This window comes from Brassica oleracea, chromosome C3 (assembly GCF_000695525.1).
Source record: "Brassica oleracea var. oleracea cultivar TO1000 chromosome C3, BOL, whole genome shotgun sequence".
Lineage (NCBI taxonomy): Eukaryota > Viridiplantae > Streptophyta > Magnoliopsida > Brassicales > Brassicaceae > Brassica > Brassica oleracea.
Window position 1 is genome coordinate 8,367,748 of NC_027750.1, and position 17,607 is coordinate 8,385,354.

General features: G+C 36.8%; 4 protein-coding genes across 5 annotated transcripts; 2 read left to right on the forward strand and 2 right to left on the reverse strand.

Annotated features, from left to right (window-relative positions):
* Positions 1-1,522: 1,522 nt before the first annotated feature.
* LOC106333884 lies at positions 1,523-9,297 on the forward strand. The gene is made up of 9 exons (XM_013772270.1): positions 1,523-1,956; positions 2,083-2,169; positions 2,252-2,323; positions 2,405-4,341; positions 4,673-4,877; positions 5,169-5,648; positions 5,767-7,425; positions 7,500-7,592; positions 9,223-9,297. Exons 1-8 carry the CDS (start codon positions 1,627-1,629, stop codon positions 7,554-7,556), a joined length of 4,827 nt encoding a protein of 1,608 aa, XP_013627724.1. The 5' UTR covers positions 1,523-1,626; the 3' UTR covers positions 7,557-7,592; positions 9,223-9,297.
* On the forward strand, positions 9,200-10,158 carry LOC106333885 (25.3 kDa vesicle transport protein). The gene is made up of 4 exons (XM_013772271.1): positions 9,200-9,397; positions 9,487-9,795; positions 9,893-9,948; positions 10,073-10,158. The coding sequence occupies exons 1-4, from the start codon at positions 9,204-9,206 to the stop codon at positions 10,156-10,158; spliced, it is 645 nt and encodes a 214-aa protein (XP_013627725.1). The 5' UTR covers positions 9,200-9,203.
* A 124-nt stretch (positions 10,159-10,282) lies between these two features.
* On the reverse strand, positions 10,283-15,823 carry LOC106334171 (transcription factor LAF1). Of its 2 annotated transcripts, none has more exons than XM_013772498.1 (4): positions 15,748-15,823; positions 11,437-11,598; positions 11,211-11,340; positions 10,283-11,043 (listed from the first exon to the last, which is right to left on the reverse strand). In XM_013772498.1, exons 2-4 carry the CDS (start codon positions 11,576-11,578, stop codon positions 10,512-10,514), a joined length of 804 nt encoding a protein of 267 aa, XP_013627952.1. In that variant the 5' UTR covers positions 11,579-11,598; positions 15,748-15,823; the 3' UTR covers positions 10,283-10,511. The 2 variants fall into 2 exon arrangements, with proteins under 2 accessions (XP_013627952.1, XP_013627953.1); XM_013772499.1 differs by lacking the exon at positions 15,748-15,823 and adding an exon at positions 12,831-12,893.
* On the reverse strand, positions 11,529-16,991 carry LOC106334170 (WD repeat-containing protein RUP1). The gene is made up of 2 exons (XM_013772497.1): positions 15,748-16,991; positions 11,529-11,598 (listed from the first exon to the last, which is right to left on the reverse strand). Exons 1-2 carry the CDS (start codon positions 16,796-16,798, stop codon positions 11,594-11,596), a joined length of 1,056 nt encoding a protein of 351 aa, XP_013627951.1. The 5' UTR covers positions 16,799-16,991; the 3' UTR covers positions 11,529-11,593.
* Positions 16,992-17,607: the final 616 nt, after the last annotated feature.

The following is a 17,607-nucleotide window of genomic DNA, read 5'->3' on the forward strand; positions in this document are numbered from 1 at the left end:
ATAAATTAGGCACATTGACGGTTAAAGATTATGTTTATATATATTAGGAATATTTTGTGGAAATAAAAAAGATAGCGAGCATTTAAAATTTATTAACCATATGTTAGTTTAAGAACACTGGTTATAGTAACCAAAATATATGTATGGCTTATAAATTAATCGTCTACTCAGTCTCTAACTTTAAACAATAGTTTAGTCCACTGTTCGGAAACTCGTTGGGCGTTCCTTGTATGCTCGGGTTACGCCTAGCTATAACTTTTACGGTTTTTTATGTTTTTGTGGCTATAGATTATAAATATATCTATTGAAATATACTTATTGATATACAATAAAGAGAACTTGGCGTAGTGGTTGAGTCAGCTTTGGAAACGCAGGTTGTGAGTTTTCGAGCTGGCCAGTTTGCATTTTTGCATGTTTAATAATTTTATCTTTAATGAAAGGTATTTACGTCATTTATAATTACTGGTCGTTTTCTCCCTTAGGTTTCTAAGTTTTATGTGGTTTAAATTCGACGGCTGCATGGTTTTCCACGAGTTTTACACCATTTTTCCTCGTTTTTTGGCTGATATCGTGAAAACTTCATGAATCTTCCGTCTATTGTTTGATTATAAGCTGAACTTAGTTAAAAAATAGTAATAAGTTTTAAGGAATTCTTGATTTTTTAAGCGAATCACTTTAATTCGACACAGTAAGATATTAAGGTATCTATCACGTAAAGCTTGATTTTTAAAAATATAGACAAAACAAAAGATCTGATCTTTAGAAATCACTGAAGATTTCACTATGTTAAGGAAAAATCAGAAAAAGTTTCGTTTTTCCTCTATGTGATATTTAGAAGAGAGAAAAAAAAAGCACGGTTTGATGAGAGATAAATTATTAAAATATTATTTATGAATGATTTAAATCTCAATGGCATGCATATGATTGTAACTTTTAAGGAAAACTTAGAGTTAAGTAATAATTGTACTTTAGTTTTAATAGATTAGATTAGAAGGTTAGAATAGGGTTAACATTAATATTTATTCTAGGTGGAGGAAAATCCATAAAATAATTTTGAAGGGACAATAGATGAGTCATTTTATTTCTTTTTTGCAAAGTTCCTTTAAGAGTCTCTCTTAATTTTTAACTTGTTTATGTTTTTCTTCTCTGAACTACTGTTTCTGAATAATATCACCAAATTTATATCTGTGTAAATTGTTTAAACTTGCCAATTTTTTAAACTAAAATATGTACATTTGAATCATCACAAACAAGTGTTTGAATAACTGAAACCCGATATAGAACTGAATCCGAAGTTGAACTGAATCCGAAGTTGAACGGATTCGACTGAGTTTGTAGTGTGTTATATCCAAACTAAACCCAAAAATACAAACCAATCTTTAATATACCACTAAACAACTGAAACCCGATTGAACCCGTATCAAATCCGGTTAGATACATACCCAAACTCCCAAACCTATAGACTCTCTTCCACATTTTGACTGTTTTTTTATTTTATTTCTTAAAATCGATCGGCGAAGAATTAAAGCGCCAATTTCAAAATAGCTCCTTCTTCGCCGTCGTCGTCTCCGTTGCAGCATTCTCACAAGTCACATCCACTAAGAATCCCCCCCCCGAAAGAGTACGATGCGAGGTCGATTTCTCAACATCGACTACTTCTCTACTCCGCCTTCTCAGGTTTACGAAGCCCTAGGCTTCCTCAATCTCCCAGCTCCCGATGATTTCCCGGCTCCTCTCTTCCGCGACCCGAGAGAAGAGTTTCTTCGATTCGAACCTGTCGAAGGCTTCTCTCTCCCGATCGATAATCTCCCTATCGGAGATGCGTTATCGAAGTTCCTCTCCGACGTGGTTCCCGATCGCGTCAGCGTCGACTACGGAGCTTTCGAGATGGATTACTCTTCCCTCGGAGACGAGCTGAGGTTTATTCTCGGCCGTGGAGATCCTCAGTTCCTCGAGGTGAGATTTCGAATCCCTAGATTGTTCGTTTCTGGCATAGATCTGGAATCATGATAACGGCACAGTTTCCGTTGAATCTGCGATAGTTACAGTAATTGGAATAATCTAAGTACTGATCTGTTGCAGAAGAGTGAAGGAGAGGCCACTGAGGAGAAAGTTACACTAGATTTGAACATTGTTCAGCTGGAGACTCCAGAGATGGATTTAGAAATGGTATTTGCTCATTCATTGTAAACATGTGCCAGTTCATTGACTTCTCGTTCGTTGTGATACTGAGGTATCTTTGAAAATACAGGAGAATAAGCTCTCATCCAAGATCGAGGATCTACAATGTCTCTCTAAAGTTCTAGAGATCGAAAATGAGCCGGTAACTAAACATTTTCATGGAAGCTTTGTAGGCTTGTTAAGCTACTTCTGTATCTGAATTTGGATAGTTTTCTTATTGCAGGTTAAGTTCGAGGAGTCGGATGTTATCCTAAAGAGCTCAAGTGACATCAAGCAGGAGATTTATTCTGTTGATTGCATCTCTTCTGATTACTTCACAGAGAACAGTACTTCGGTGAGAGAAGATGAATGCTTCCGCAAGAATCGACCATGGTTCAGAGATGCCGTATTTCCCCTTCTAGAAGTGGATGAAGTAAACTTGAACGAACTATCAAGCTTGTCTATGCTTGATAAAATATTTTCTGTTCTCGAAACGATTGAGCCCAGAGATTTGGATACAGAGAGTTCTCTCGTTATCAACCCTAAGGAGCTTATAGGCTCTAAGGATTATGATCTATTGGATATCCACTCCACGGATTGCTATTCAAACAAGAGTGTCCAGTCTGATGTGGTACCAGAGGAAATTGATATAGTGACTATCTTGGAAATACCAAATCCTGAGGAAAGCTTTCAGTTTGAACAGGGGAAGCTGGCTGTTGATGTGGTCTCGGTAGATTTTGAGGAAGTTCAGATCTTGGATGTGGAGATATCTGATGTTTTTGGTAGCTTCCTTTCTCTTCCACAAGCCGCTGAGCCAGAAATATGTCCCGGGATGTTCAGTGAAGAGATGAACTTCAAGAATTTCGATGAGTTAGTTGTCAGTTCTGAACTTGCCTTCGCAGATGATGCCTTTAAGTCTATGCCTACTCCTATCTTAAATGATTATGGGATAACAAGATCTCAGGAACTCATTTATGAGAATTATTTGTCAAAGATCAAGCCTCAAGAGTTTCCGGCATCAAATGACATATACTTGCCGTTGAACCTTCTTGAGGAGACAAAGCACAACCATGAAGCCCATTTTTGTGATTATCTGTCTGAAGAAATAGTTACATGCAACATTGATTATGATTTGGAATCTTTAGAAGGAGATAGATGGGTTTATGATTTCGTGCTCTCTGAAGATGTTTTCTGCGAGCCACTTGTAGAGAGATGCACTGAACCTTTTTATGGTATATCTACCCTTGATGAGCACCCTCCAGTCAATACTTCTCATGGGTTATTGGAACGCCTTTGTCCAGAAACAGGCTCCCGGGATTGTGGAAGGGATGATTATGCTAAAAAGGCTGCCCTGGTGTTCAAATCAATGTCTGCTTTTGATGACTTAACTTTTTTCATGGATCCTCAGAAAGCTGTGATTGAAGAGAATCTTGAGTCTAGAGTCGAAGCTGCTAAGACTGCCAACCATAAAATTACGTCCACTGACTCAAAGGCTTCATGTGTATCTGCTGGCATGCACCCAAGCTCGAAGACAGAGGATATGAAAGTTCACAGTGTTCGCCCTTCAGGAAATATTCTGGCCCTTGTTCGGGATTTTGAGAAGAGCTATTTAACTCTCGTGAAGGATGAACAAGAGTTGATTTCAACTTTATCAGAAGATAAACTGAAATTACTCAGCATTTCGAAAGGAAAGCTTATCGATTGCATACGAAAGGCAAATGTCCACAAAACACCGTCAGCTGATGATAAGACCTTCACGTTTGCATTGCTAATAGCAATTAAACAGATGACATGGTATTTATGTTTCTTTGGTATCCGTGTGGCATATCTCTATCTTAACAAGCTATGTCGGAGCTCAAATCCCATGAAGCTAGGATTACACACGCTTTACTCATCATTTGAATCAGAACACATGTCAACTGAGAGAGACATCACTAGATCACATCCATCCCTAGCTGTTATCCAGGGGATTTTACAGTCAAAAGTTGTCCGTGGGAATTCCAAAGCGTTGCTTTTGGCAGAAAAAGTTTTCTGGTCCTCGCTGAAGAGTTTATTGGTGTTCATGGGGTTATCTTACAATGAGCTCAACAGTCCGTCCCCAAGTGGAAATCAACCGAATCTTTATGAAGCAACAGAACTTTGTTTCCTGCCAACCACAGACTGTCTGCTTGTCGCTTACGAGTGAGTATCATTTCTTGCTATAATATTATTCTCTCAATGAACATAGCCTTTGAAACATGAGTTTTATGGGAGGTGGATAGGGAAGAAATATGTTGATGGATAACAGTAGGGGTCTTTTATTATGATGATTGCAAGAGCTAGATACTACTAAATAATGTTGCTTCTGACATATTATGATGACATTTGCTTGGGTGAATTGCTTTTTTTTGGTTCTTTGGATCTTTTCATGCTAAGAAACATACCTTTATCTATTTTTGTTCAACATTTTGGCTAAACTCTTCTTTTGGAGAGTAGGCAAGCTAGCTAACTAGTTCTTGCTATTTTATTCTAGGCGCATTTCTCCATCTTTTCCTGTGGAGAATTTCAGCGTCATTGTAGAATATGGAGGTCCAAATGCATCGCCCAGAGTCTCATCTCCGTTAAAGTTGGACTCCTTTCCTTGCTTTCATTTTATAAAAGTGGAGCTGGATATGTCCAGTGCGTGCGGGCAACTCTCTGCAGGTGTTACAGTACCTTATAGTCTCAAAATGGTAAAGGTAAGCAGCATTCAACGTTCAAACTTTTCAAACGATAAAGATCACATGTAGATTTGTATTGTTATGGTTGAAGTATGTGAGTGAAGGGTTCTAATCCAGAGCAGATGAGCTACCTATATCACTGATAATGTTTTCAGTGTGTGTCTGGGAATTAGACAAGTTCAGCACTATGTACTGTGGAATCTAAAATTGTTTTCACATTTCTTCCATAGCTGCCTGTAACATAACTGTTTGTTTGAATGTACATGTCCCGAATATGAACTTAGTACTGAACTTTAATGTCTGTTCTAGGGAGATGAATTTGAGATGAAAACTGGGTGGTTGGAAGAAGTGTTGAACTTTGTTCCACTTGAAAGTTTGTGTTCCGCTGAATCTTCAGAATCTACGAAGGAATCTAAATTTGACTCCGTGCCTCAAGAATCTGGAAGAAAAATTGGGATAAATGAGCATGGAGTTCTCTCTGACCAAAGAGGTGTGATTGTAGTGAACACAAAAACTGTTGACAAGGAGATGATAATATCCAGAAGAAGTACGTATCAAAAGGTCTTGGCAATGGAAAAAGAAGGAGTGCAAGTTGTGGAGCGCGATTCCGATCTACCTGTGGACCTGATGCTAAGTCCTGCGATTTGTCTAGTCTGGTATGATTGTGGAAAGGTTAGTAAGAAGTCGGATGCTACTATTGGTGCTTCCTCGAGCTCACTTTCATGGATTGGGGATATCGCAACCAATGTTTTGACGTCATTGAGTTTCGGTTTCAGCACCTGTGTTATGGTAAGTATCACTGAATTTTGCTTGCTGCCATTAATGTGTCTGCCATGGTTTCTTCTAAACTGGCAAAATGAGTCCACAACACATCTTAAAGAATGGTTATTATTGTTTTTCTCTGCAGGTTTTTGAGGGGGTACCCACTTGCCTGGCTACAGTAATGGACTCTTCTGATGAACTGTATGCAGCAGCTGGCAGCCTGGGAATCAATTTACAGATCTTTTACTCATCGTCAGCTGATTTAAGTGATGAAATAATACTGAGGTGTATCAAATCTTCTGTTAAATCTTCACAAGTCCATGCCAAAATGCCTGAGTCAGAATCTCTTGCAGAATCATTTCTCACCAAGTTTCCTTCCGTGAACCCGCTTACAGCTCATGTAATTCTGTCATCTTCTGGATCACTTCTCGAATTCATGAAGCTCCCACATAGTAGCAAGGTTCAAATGTTGCAAAAGTATCATGTACCTGAAGAGAGTGTTGAACTCTTCAGTTCATTATGCAGATACGGTGCAAGGGAGGACTCCAAATCTGTAATGACAGACAGCGCTTCTTCTGTATCTTCTGGAGCTGACTCAGACACCCACCATCTCAATGTCCATTCTGGTTCGAAAAGGAAACAGTACATTACTGGGAAAGATGAGACTTATATGGAAGACTCGGTCCATTGTGTTCCCTCGACAGAGTTTGCTGGTTCGAAGCGCAAGCCTTCAGGGGATTTCCAACTTGAGGATCCTTGGTCATCTAGAGATCATGAGATGTTTCATTTTGACCCTGTCACTGAGTTCCCCGATGCACCTCTCAAACCTTCTGGGATCATTCATCCTAATGACTCTTGGCCATCTAAAGATCCTGAGAGGTTTGACAACAAGTCAGGACCTGGTTCTTCATCAAAGGACACGTTCTGGGAGACTGATTTTGGAGTCGAGGATAACCTTCCTGGATTTGAAAGTTGGAGTTTCCCCGTTACAGATGAATCCATGAGTCAGAACAGAGGACGCAAGTTTCCTGTGATGGGGAAAGCTAACTTGCACGACACTAGAAACTCCGAGAATTTCATGGGAGACTACAAAGGTGAAGTTATCAACATAGAGAATAGTAAGTTTCGCGATGAAGATTTCCCTCCTTCTCCAGGTTATAACAGGCTCTCTCCAGTAGTCTCTGATGTTGCTGAAGATCAGAGGAAATCAAAGTCTGCAAGGAAGCTATCTTTCTCTGAACCTATCCACCCTATCTTCCCAACATCAGCTGAGATTAACTTCAGTTCTGAGAGGCTACCCTCCGGATCCACTACTCCTTTGCGTGGCTATGTTGATAACTTCCCAGCAAAACGGCAACGGACTCTTCTGGAAGAAGTCTTAACACGGAGATCTGCAGTTACCACAACAGATCATCCATTTCAAGAAGAGATATCACATTTTGGTGGGTCTCCACTATCAAACGCAATCCGTTCTCCAGATCCAGTACGAGGTTCTCCTTGGACTGTTGATTTTCTCAACAGAGTCAGAGAAAGGAGTACAGAAAGGAAGCAGCAACTATCTCTTCTCTCTCATCTCACTCCCTCTAGTCTGGAAACTCGAGTTGACGCAAAGAAACCGAATATCAAGAGGAAGAGTCCTTCCGTAATAGAGTTTTTCAAGCATAAAGGAGGCAACGCTCGTAGTAGCAGAGTTCCAGAAGAGAGAAAGCAGAAGCGGTTCAAGAATTCTTCAGCCTCGCCACAAAACGAGAGATTTGACTCGCTTCTTAGGTCGTATACGCCAGTTGATAAGCGAGCAAAACAGGTATCTGTTCTGTATGATCCTATCTATATAACTTAGATTCATTAACACCATTGTTTTTTTTCTCTTCTTTCCAGTCTCTATCTTTCGCTGGGAATGGATCTGGAGGCCAAACAAAACTGGTCTGGAAGTAATGAACAGTCAGAAATTCAGTGTGGACCAATCTTTATGTAAGTGTACTTTTATCGCTTTCTTGAAGATCATAATTAATGGACCATATTCATATAGTATTCCTCTTCTGTGATGTTACAAGAATAGTACTCGCATGTAACCATACAGATACTAAAACTACTTACCGTTCTTGAGGTTTCTGACAGCCATCACAAGTTGTTGTCTTTCTCATTCTACCTCTCCAAGGCTTTTCTCTGAATATCTCTCTTCCATTTCTGTCAATTCTCTCGCCATTGAATTGTTTTTGTTCTTATGATAAGCCAATTCATCTGATAGATTTGTTAGATTCTCCTCTTTCTGCCCCTTTTCCTGTGACCTTGCTTTCATCCTGTTATTGTCGAGTGAGAATCTTAAATAAGTCATGAAACATGAAGACTTAGTGTTATAGTTACATGCCTTTCATCTAGGATTCTAGTCATGTCCTTTTCTTTCCTCTGGATACTTTCAAGTTGATACTTGTTTTTCTCAATTCTTCATTCTCCATTTTTTCTTGAACAGAGCTGTTTTGTAATTCACTGTACTGCAGGCTTAGACCTTCTACTTCTCTATTCAGATTATGTAGCCTGCGCTGTCTTGTCTTCGTCTTTAGCTAAAGCAAAGTTTTCTCAAACTCATCTCTTTCTTTCTTCCCACTCTAGTATTATCTTCTCTGTTTCCGTACCTGCTGATTTTGATTCGTCTCTCATCTTGGTGAGCTTCGGAAACCTCACCTTCAAGCATCTGTTCTGGACTTTCATCGACAAATCTTTGTGCTTCTCTTCCACGTTTTTTTTGTCTCTCTCTCTGTTACGTAATCTCACTCTCTGCTATCTCTTGCATTTCCTCTAGATTTTTGTTCTGCAGACGAAGGTCGTTTGCTTCAGCCAATTTCTTTGTTGTCAGGTTCTCATGCTCGTGATCGATCCTCGATCTCTTTCTTTAAACTCCTTAACCTGACTCTCCAGTTCATTGACCGTAATCAAACATTCAGACTACTCTAGTGGTTAATTGTTGCTTCAGTCTAGCTTCCAATGTATCTACTTAAGATTCACCACCTGCTGTTGAGCTTTCTTGCTGCTTAAGGACTCGTAAGAGTCCTGTTCTTCGTTCTTTCTCCTGTAGGATTCATTCTAACTCCCAATCCAAATCTTTGATCTGTTGCTTTAGCGTTTCTATATATCATAATTTTTCTGCCTCACACATCTTAGCATGTCTCCCAGACCCTAGTCCTTAAAGGACCGGCAATTGAAACTTTACTATAGATCGATGCATACTAGACTAGATTTCATCTGTGCTTCAGTTATTACCCAACCGGAAATCCAGAAGAAAATTAAAATCCAAATCAAATTTGAATTAATCAATTTCAATCCTAAAATAGAAAACTTTTATTCTTTCCCCTCCCTTAAAGTTGTGTTTATGAACAAGAAAACCCCTCAAGTCTTTACTTCTTTAATTTTCGGTTTGTCCCTAAAGTCTCTATTCGTTAACTTCCGACCACCACCCTCTGTTTCTTTTCTTCTCCATACCCAAATGGAATATCTTCATCTTCAATCCTTTCTCCGTCTCTCTCGTTGTTTATATGTGAAAGTTACATAAGATTATCTATTTTGTGAACAATTCAAGAAACAGTAATGGTGAAGCTAACAATAGTTGGTAGGGTTGAAGATGGATTACCTCTAGCACAAGATCAAACCTATGTAAATCAACAAGACAACGCTAGTTTCTTGTTCTACCAACAGCAAGCCGAACTACTCCTAAAACAAATTTCCAAAGACCCATTGTTACATCCAAAGATGACCATCTTGCTTGATCATCATTCTTTCCAGTATCATTTCATATTAATCACTACTCTACTTTTGCTTCATGTTGTTTCTTCAATTTTGCCATTCTAATCTCTCTGCTGAAACTGTGAAGCTTCCTGGTGGAGAAGAAGATATGCTACATCGCGCTATCTGATTCGTCCTACCCAAGAAAGCTACTTTTTCATTACCTGCAGGATCTTCAGAAGGAACTTGATAATTTCGGTGAGACAACACTTATCCAAACAACCTCAAAACCCTATAGCTTCGTGAGGTTTAGTAAGATCATAGGGAGAATAAGGAAGCAATATATGGATACGAGAACACAGGCTAACCTATCGAAGTTGAATGCTTCGCGGAAACAAGAACTTGATGTAGTTACTGAGCATTTGAATGATTTTATGCAAAGACGACAACTCTCAGGTACTTGTTCTTGACTTTTTCAGGAAATTAAAAAAACGTTTTTTTTCTTCAAAAGATTTAGTTTTGTTATCTTTTTATGCAAGCAACATCAGAAATATCGTCTTTGGATCGTCGAATGTTTGTTTCAACCATTTGGTGCTCACGATATCTTCAGGTATATGAAAAAAAATTCACATGCATGGTTCGTCAAATAAGGAATACATTTGTCACACTTGTGGATTTGTGTCTTTGGCTATAGTCACTTATGTTTGTACTTTATTTTATTACAAATTTTGCAGGATATTGCGTTAAAATGGACACCCGTGACGATCATTATTCTCGTTATTCTTGTTATTTTCAAATCAAGCTTGATTATGACAGATGATTATTTAATTTCAAACATGATATGATCAAGTAACATAGTTATGGCTTCTCGTTAAAATAATTTGACTTTGAAATGTTCTACGACAATAGTAGAGTCTTTGGGCAAAGAAAAGGACATAACCAAATAAATAACACTGGCATATATACGAATAATTATTCTATTTGTATATACAGATTGTCGTGAAAATAAATAACTAAAACCAGATATAAACAAAAATACAAGCTTTTCCCAGAAGAACTTTTATTTCTTCATGTTTTCTAAGAATTCATATATGGTTTCTTGATTCTGCCTTGTAGCGCAAGTAACTTGATTGTCTTCTTCTAACAATCATATGATCTTGATTTACGTTACCTTTACATGTAAGTTACGTCGCTGTTGATGAAGAAATCCTCAGAAGTATAATAATTAGCATACTCATGATGAGGCTGTTGAAACTCTGTACGGAACATGACATCATCCTCAAGTGAAGAGTAGCTGTTCTTGATCATCATCAGTTCTTCGTCTTCATTTCTATTTTGAGTTTGATTAATATGCAATGAATCTGTAAATTCGGAGGAGTAGTTGACGCGAGGATCTGAAGAAGTAATCCACTCGGAGAAGAAGAGCTTAGGCATGTTGTTGCTGTTCATCATGTTTTTGTTGCTTCCTTGTGATGGTGGTGAATAAGGTTTCTCTGGAAGTGTCTGGAAGGAGATCACGTGGTCTAGGGTTTCTGGATTTCTTTTTCCGCAAGAAATTGGTGAAGAAGAAGATTCTGCTAGGTTTGACCTTTGAGTTTTGAGTGGTGGTTGAGATTTGAGACATCCCTTCTTCAGATATGAGTGCCAATAGTTTTTAATCTCGTTGTCTGTTCTTCCCGGTAAATACTTTGCAATTCGTGACCACCTAATCAGACCCAAAATTATAAAAACAAATGAAAAAAACTCCTAAAATGTGAAACTTGTAGCGTAATTAATTATCTATATTCATGTGCCGTAAATTATAACACAATCTGGATTTAGATTCATGACTGCATGTTTAAGTTAATGTTTTTCATTAGGGTTTTTTCTTACTTGTTGCCCAAGGAAGAATGTAAGATCAAGATGGTCTCTTCTTCTTCTGCACTAAACGTCCCTCTCTTTAATCCTGGCCTTAAGTAGTTAATCCACCTTAATCTGCAGCTTTTTCCATTTCTTTGCAATCCTGCCACAATAATTACATTTAGTTAGGGCTGAGATTACAATAAATGGTGAGGATTAAGACTCTAATCAAAGATTTCAGAGATAAAGAATAAAAAACCAGCTAATATAGGAACAGTGGTCCAGCAAGCATGGCCTTGAGAGAGGATGAAACTCTTGAGCTTCTGGTCTTCTTCAGGTGACCATAACCCTTTCCTCTGTCTCTGTTTTGGTCTCTCTCCGGATTTGGTCATCTTCCCCATATCTTGATTTCTCTCTCAAGCTGTCCTAATTAAGAGAAAACTTGTGTAAATATGATGAATGAGAGAGAAAGACAGAGACATATAGAGAGAGTATAGCATAGTTAAGCATTATAATATTTTTTTATTATAGAAACAATTATTTGATAAGCATAGATAGAGAGACCATTATTTGTTTTCTGATGTAAACGCCAACGCACAAATAACGTTTTAATTAAACCAGAAAACCATAGTCTAGAGACTTTTAGGATATGGTTAAATGGGGGCTGCGTCGTATAATAAAGACACAGGACATTCATATATTTATGCCATGCAGAATCAAATGAAATAAAGTGTCCACACGTGTATATATATGTATGTTATGTGTAAGTATAGAAGGTTGTTAGCTACGAAGCTGCCATGATAAAAGTCTGGAGGAATATGTAAGCAAGAATTAGTTGTAAACCCAAGTCACTTGGTTTAAACTAAAGTATTTAATTAAGATTTAGGACAAAGGGAGAATAAGGAATCTTTGCTTGTTTTTGTTTTCAAATGTCTTTTGTTATCTTCTTCTTGTTTTCTCTAACAAAGTCTATAATGCCTGATAAAATATAGTTATTGACAAAATTGCACTCACAAGGAAAATTTATGTTACGGTGATAATATGTTAAGTATTATTTAACCAAGTTGGTTATTGTCTGCTAATAGTTTGACCATTTTGGAACCAATCATTTCTCAGTATGTTTTCACCTAACGTTTTCATTGAAGTTTAGTAACGTAACTATCACAGTTTTTGACAAAAAGAGACTAATGCCATCTTTAAGACCTCAGTTAATCTGAACTACTTAAAACTAAAGCACCTATTGTGAAAAGTGAAAACAAAAAGAGTACGATGATTTCACTTGTCATGGTCTCTTTATACAAAAGCAAACTCAAAAACACTATCAATGCCAAATGGATTAGTGTCCAAAATTGACAATAAGTAAAAGTGATCAATACTTTTGTTGTGCGAAAGTGAAAATAATTGTAAATTGACCAATTATATAAATGAGTAAAGTGGTCCAGAGGGGGAATTTTTTTTTTTTTTTTTTTTTTATAATCCAGGTATCCGGATTTAACGCTGACAAAACACACTTTGTCTGCTTCGAATCAATGATTACGAAAGGAAACGAAATAACTGATTAAAGAATGTAAAGAATCAATATGTTTTTTTTTTTGAAAAAAAATAAAAAATAAAATAAATAAAATAAAGAATCAATATGTTAAAAAGGTGTACCTTCGCGAAGCTTATCAAGTGCGAGCAGACAGTTTGGACTTGCCGTTTGCGATGCCAAGAAACTTGGCCATGTATATTTGAAAATGCCTAGTAATTTTGTAAGAAAATAATATATATAATAATTGTTTGTTAGGATATTTTATGTATTTTGTCTGGTAGGTGAGTCAACACTTTCCTCCTATTTGCTGCATCAAAACTTGTAATAGTATACAAGTTTACAATACATTACAAAAATTAAAAATATATATAAATAAAAGAATACAAATAGTAGTATTATACTAAATACATATTATACATTTTTGTAAGAAAGTTGTTGAATACATTGCAATTTAACAAATATGGTTTCATTTTGAGGGAAACTATTATTAATATCTATGTGCCACGACCCAAATGGGTTTGCTGACATTTTCGTATTGAAATGCCCTCTCCATACTTGTTCTGACTCTCGCGTTTTCTTTTTAATTATTAATCTCCAAGCCATGTTTGTTTATCTATATTTGCCTTAAGTAAGACTTCGTAAGTTTTTTTTTGGTGTAAAGACTTCGTAAGTTGAACATTTGATAGAAGACGATGATCTAATGACGGCCACTAATAGTAAGCCATTGAGTATATGAAGCTTACTGGCCACGATATAATACTCTGGCGCCATCCTCGTGACATCTTCTGTTGTCACGGCCTGTTGCAAAGTTTTGTCCGGCCACTTTACCCAATGGATAGTTTGGGCCGGGATTCAACAATATTAGGTTTCCACAAATTTTAATATTCGTTCCAAACTTTGTATTTTTGCTTATAGCTGTAACAAAAATGTATGAACTACATAAGATACTAATAGTATCTGAAAATGCTTTTGTAATTTTTTTAGTTAACCGCTAAAATGCCGACGTGAAAATTTTGGAACAGCTCCACTTGTTTTATATATATACGATATCATCATGATCATTTAGATAATTATTTTTTGAATCGGTTTCTAGTATTTGTCAATATTCATGCGTTTTCACTCTTTCAGAAGAGAAAAGAAACTAAGCGTAAATTGAAAAAAAATGGAAAATTTTAAGAGGTTATTCACTTATCTAGTAAGTACTTGGTGATACTTAACTGTTTGTTGTAAAAAAAAAAATAGTTGGTTCTAGGGTTAGAAGTGAGAGTCAGTCGAGAAATTGTCTTTGGTCTAAGGTTTCCAAAATTGCATGTCACACCGGTGGAGAAAGGCGTTCTTTAATCGATTTATGGGTTGTTGTAATTTTATTCATGTTTAAAGTTTCTTTTTCTTGTTTAAATTTTGAACTATGTTGTAGCAGTTTCAAGATGCATATCAATATATCATATTCAAACTGTATGAACGATCAAGTATTTGCGATGTCTATCCATGTCTCTTGTTGTCGATAAAGTTATAATACAAGGTCACTTCTGTAGATGTATTTCATCAATGGAGCTAGCTCGCACGTCATTTTTGCTACCATAATTGTTTGAAATCTCTTGTGTTCAAAAAATAAAAATTGTTTGAAATCTCGTTAATTGAGTTAGGAGCCGGCATAGAAAATCGTTTTAAACTTGAGGAACTTTTCATATTATGTAAATATTCAACGGTCTTTGCAAATTATATTCGTGAATGCTGCTTAGAAAAACTCCATTGGGAATTTTTCACCATGGAATTCTCATCCCAAATATTTGTCTGTGTATACATAACAATTAAATAATGGATCTTAGAATTACCGGAAACCTAAAAAATATCTCAAGATGTTTTGGATTGGGTTTACCATAATTTTAAAATATTCATCTTATTAATTTATTAAATTTATATTGTATAATGTTTTGAGAACCTGTGGGTAGATATCCTCAGTAAGATTGCTCTAAGAGAGGAAAAAATAGTTGCTACCCATTATGAATCTCAAGTTCTTATAGAATCTTATATATTAAAACAGAAGTCACAATTTTGATTAATGTATGATTTTTTTTAAAAATGGACCTAATGAACTTATTCCTAGAAAGACATGTTACATTTAATCTCGAATCTTATCATTTAAATTTTTGGCATACCAGAAATTTTTATTGGGCTATAAATAATTAGATTTAAACAATAGATGAATATCCATTGGATTTATAGATAGTATAAATTAAATAGATATAATTTAACGTTGTAATACTATACCTCCATATGTTAAATATTTAAATATTTGTCGATGTTAACTTTTAAAATTATAAAGATTTTTTTTTAAATAACAAAAATCATATTATCTAACAATGATTAATCTTTACTACTTTAACCAATGAAAACAAATTTTAAAATATATAGTTTATTTTAAAAATTAAACAAAAAACTAAATGTTTAATTATTTACTCGATAATATAAATATATGAAGCGAAAAGTTTAATTTTTAAAAAACTTTATAAATTTATGAAATGTTACAATATCTTTGAATATGACAATAAAAAAATATTTTAATAATCTTTATATATAGTTACGATTCTAATAATGAAATAATAATCCGAAAATATATATATAGAAGAAGATACAAATACATGTGAAAGTTTGAAACAATCTATTCAATGAAAAAAATATACTGTAAACTTATTACGTTTTAAAAATTGATAGAAACATATATATTAAAAATTTATATAAAAATAAATTAAAAAAAAAATCTGCGCGGTGCGGTTCCGCGGATCAAGATCTAGTGTGTATTATTTCTCAAGTATTTGAAATGCAATCACTGAACAAATTATCAATATATAAGTTTTTTTGTTTTTTGTTTTTTGTTTTTATATGTATATATAAGTTACAAACCTTTTAAAACATTAAGACGTTAATTATAGACACTTATGAAGTAATAAAACCAACTGCAAAACATATTTGTAATTGTAAAATCATGAGTGGAAAAGAAACAGAAAATATGTAATAGTATTGATTAGTTTCGTATACCCGAGAAAATCTCCAAAACCCCATCAGATCCTCCAGCCACAAGCGTGCACCAATCTTCATCAGTTTGTCTCCAACACACACTACTCACAAACCGACGGTCAGACCCGAACCGGTCCGTTTGACCACCCAACCCACGCACCCAAACCGGTTCTCCCCACCTCTTATCGAACACAAACACTTCATCATTCTCCGACCCAGACACAACCAAACCACCGTGCCTCCAAACGGACAACCCCACGAAGTTCCGGCTATTAACATGCCCTCGGAACGTGCGAACCACGAGCTGTCCGTTAGCTATATCCCACAGTTTCAAGCTCCCATCGGTCGAACCCGTGACGATCGTGTGTTGATCCATGAAACGAGCGTACGTCACCGTTTTGGTATGACCGTCTAACACGAATATCGGGTCAACGAGTCTTCTGATGTCGTACACGTAAGCATTCCGATCAGCGCATCCGACGGCTAATAAATTTCCACCTAACGGATCAAACTCTACCGAACATATCGCAGCCGCTCCACCTCCGGGCCTAACCGTTTCCTCCAACCCTCCGTTCCGCGGGTCCCACATTTGAACCGTTCCGTCGTCGGATCCAGACGCGCCTAAAGCTGAACCGTTGCGGAGCGTGTAGTCAACGCTCCAAATCTTCCTCCCTCCGTGCTCGTCTCTCTCGAAAACAGGCACTCCTTTCTCCACGTCGTACTCGGTGACCACCCCGTCGTAATCTCCCGACCCGATAACCCGACCGGATAAGTCGGGTCTCCATTTGAGACTGCTAAGCTTAGCCGGCGTGCAGATACAACTCTCCACGTGATCATCATCATCATCATCACGTGACGTCCCTAACAAAGAGTTTAAACGATAGATTCTGATCTTTCTTGCGATCCCTCCTGTGGCCAAGATTTCTCCGCTCGGGTCGAACTCGATGGCTCCGATAGCGTCGGTTCCAATGGAAGGGGAGGACACGACGGCGGAGAAGGAGAGATCCCAGTCGAATCTAGGAATGTTGTTGTCTCTGTCCATGGTTGTGGGAGATGAAGAGGAGGATATCATGCATGCTTATTGGCCATGTATATGAAGAAGAAGAAGAAGAGGATCTTCTGATGTTGTTGTTGAGTATCTCGGAGCAGAGCAACGCCTCCATGAATGTGTTACGACTCGTTTAAGTTAAGTACACACGTATCTATTTAACATATACATACATCTTGTGCATGTGGTGTGACTTATAAGATATGGAGTGGGGTTTGATTATGAGAAAAAGACAAAAATAGCGCTAAATCAAGTTTATGTTCCCAAACTAGCACTCTAGATCAAAAGTCACAAAAATAGCATTTAATGTTTTATCAAAAGTCATAAATTTAGGGTTTAGAGTTAAAGGGTGGGGTTTAGGATTTAGGGTTTAGGATTTAGAGTTTAGGGTTTAGAGTTTAGATTTTAGGGTTTAGGGTTTAAGGTTTAGGGTTTAGAGTTTAGGGTTTAGGGTTTAGGGTTTAGATTTTAGGGTTTAGGGTTTAAGGTTTAGGGTTTAGAGTTTAGGGTTTAGGGTTTAGGGTTTAGATTTTAGGGTTTAGGGTTTAAGGTTTAGGGTTTAGAGTTTAGGGTTTAGGGTTTAGGGTTTAGATTTTAGGGTTTAGGGTTTAAGGTTTAGGGTTTAGAGTTTAGGGTTTAGGGTTTAGGGTTTAGATTTTAGGGTTTAGGGTTTAAGGTTTAGGGTTTAGAGTTTAGGGTTTAGGGTTTATGGTTTGGGTTTAGGGTTTATGGTTTAGGGTTTAGGGTTTAGAGTTTAGGGTTTAGGGTTTATGGTTTGGGTTTAGGGTTTATGGTTTAGGGTTTAGGGTTTAGAGTTTAGGGTTTAGGGTTTA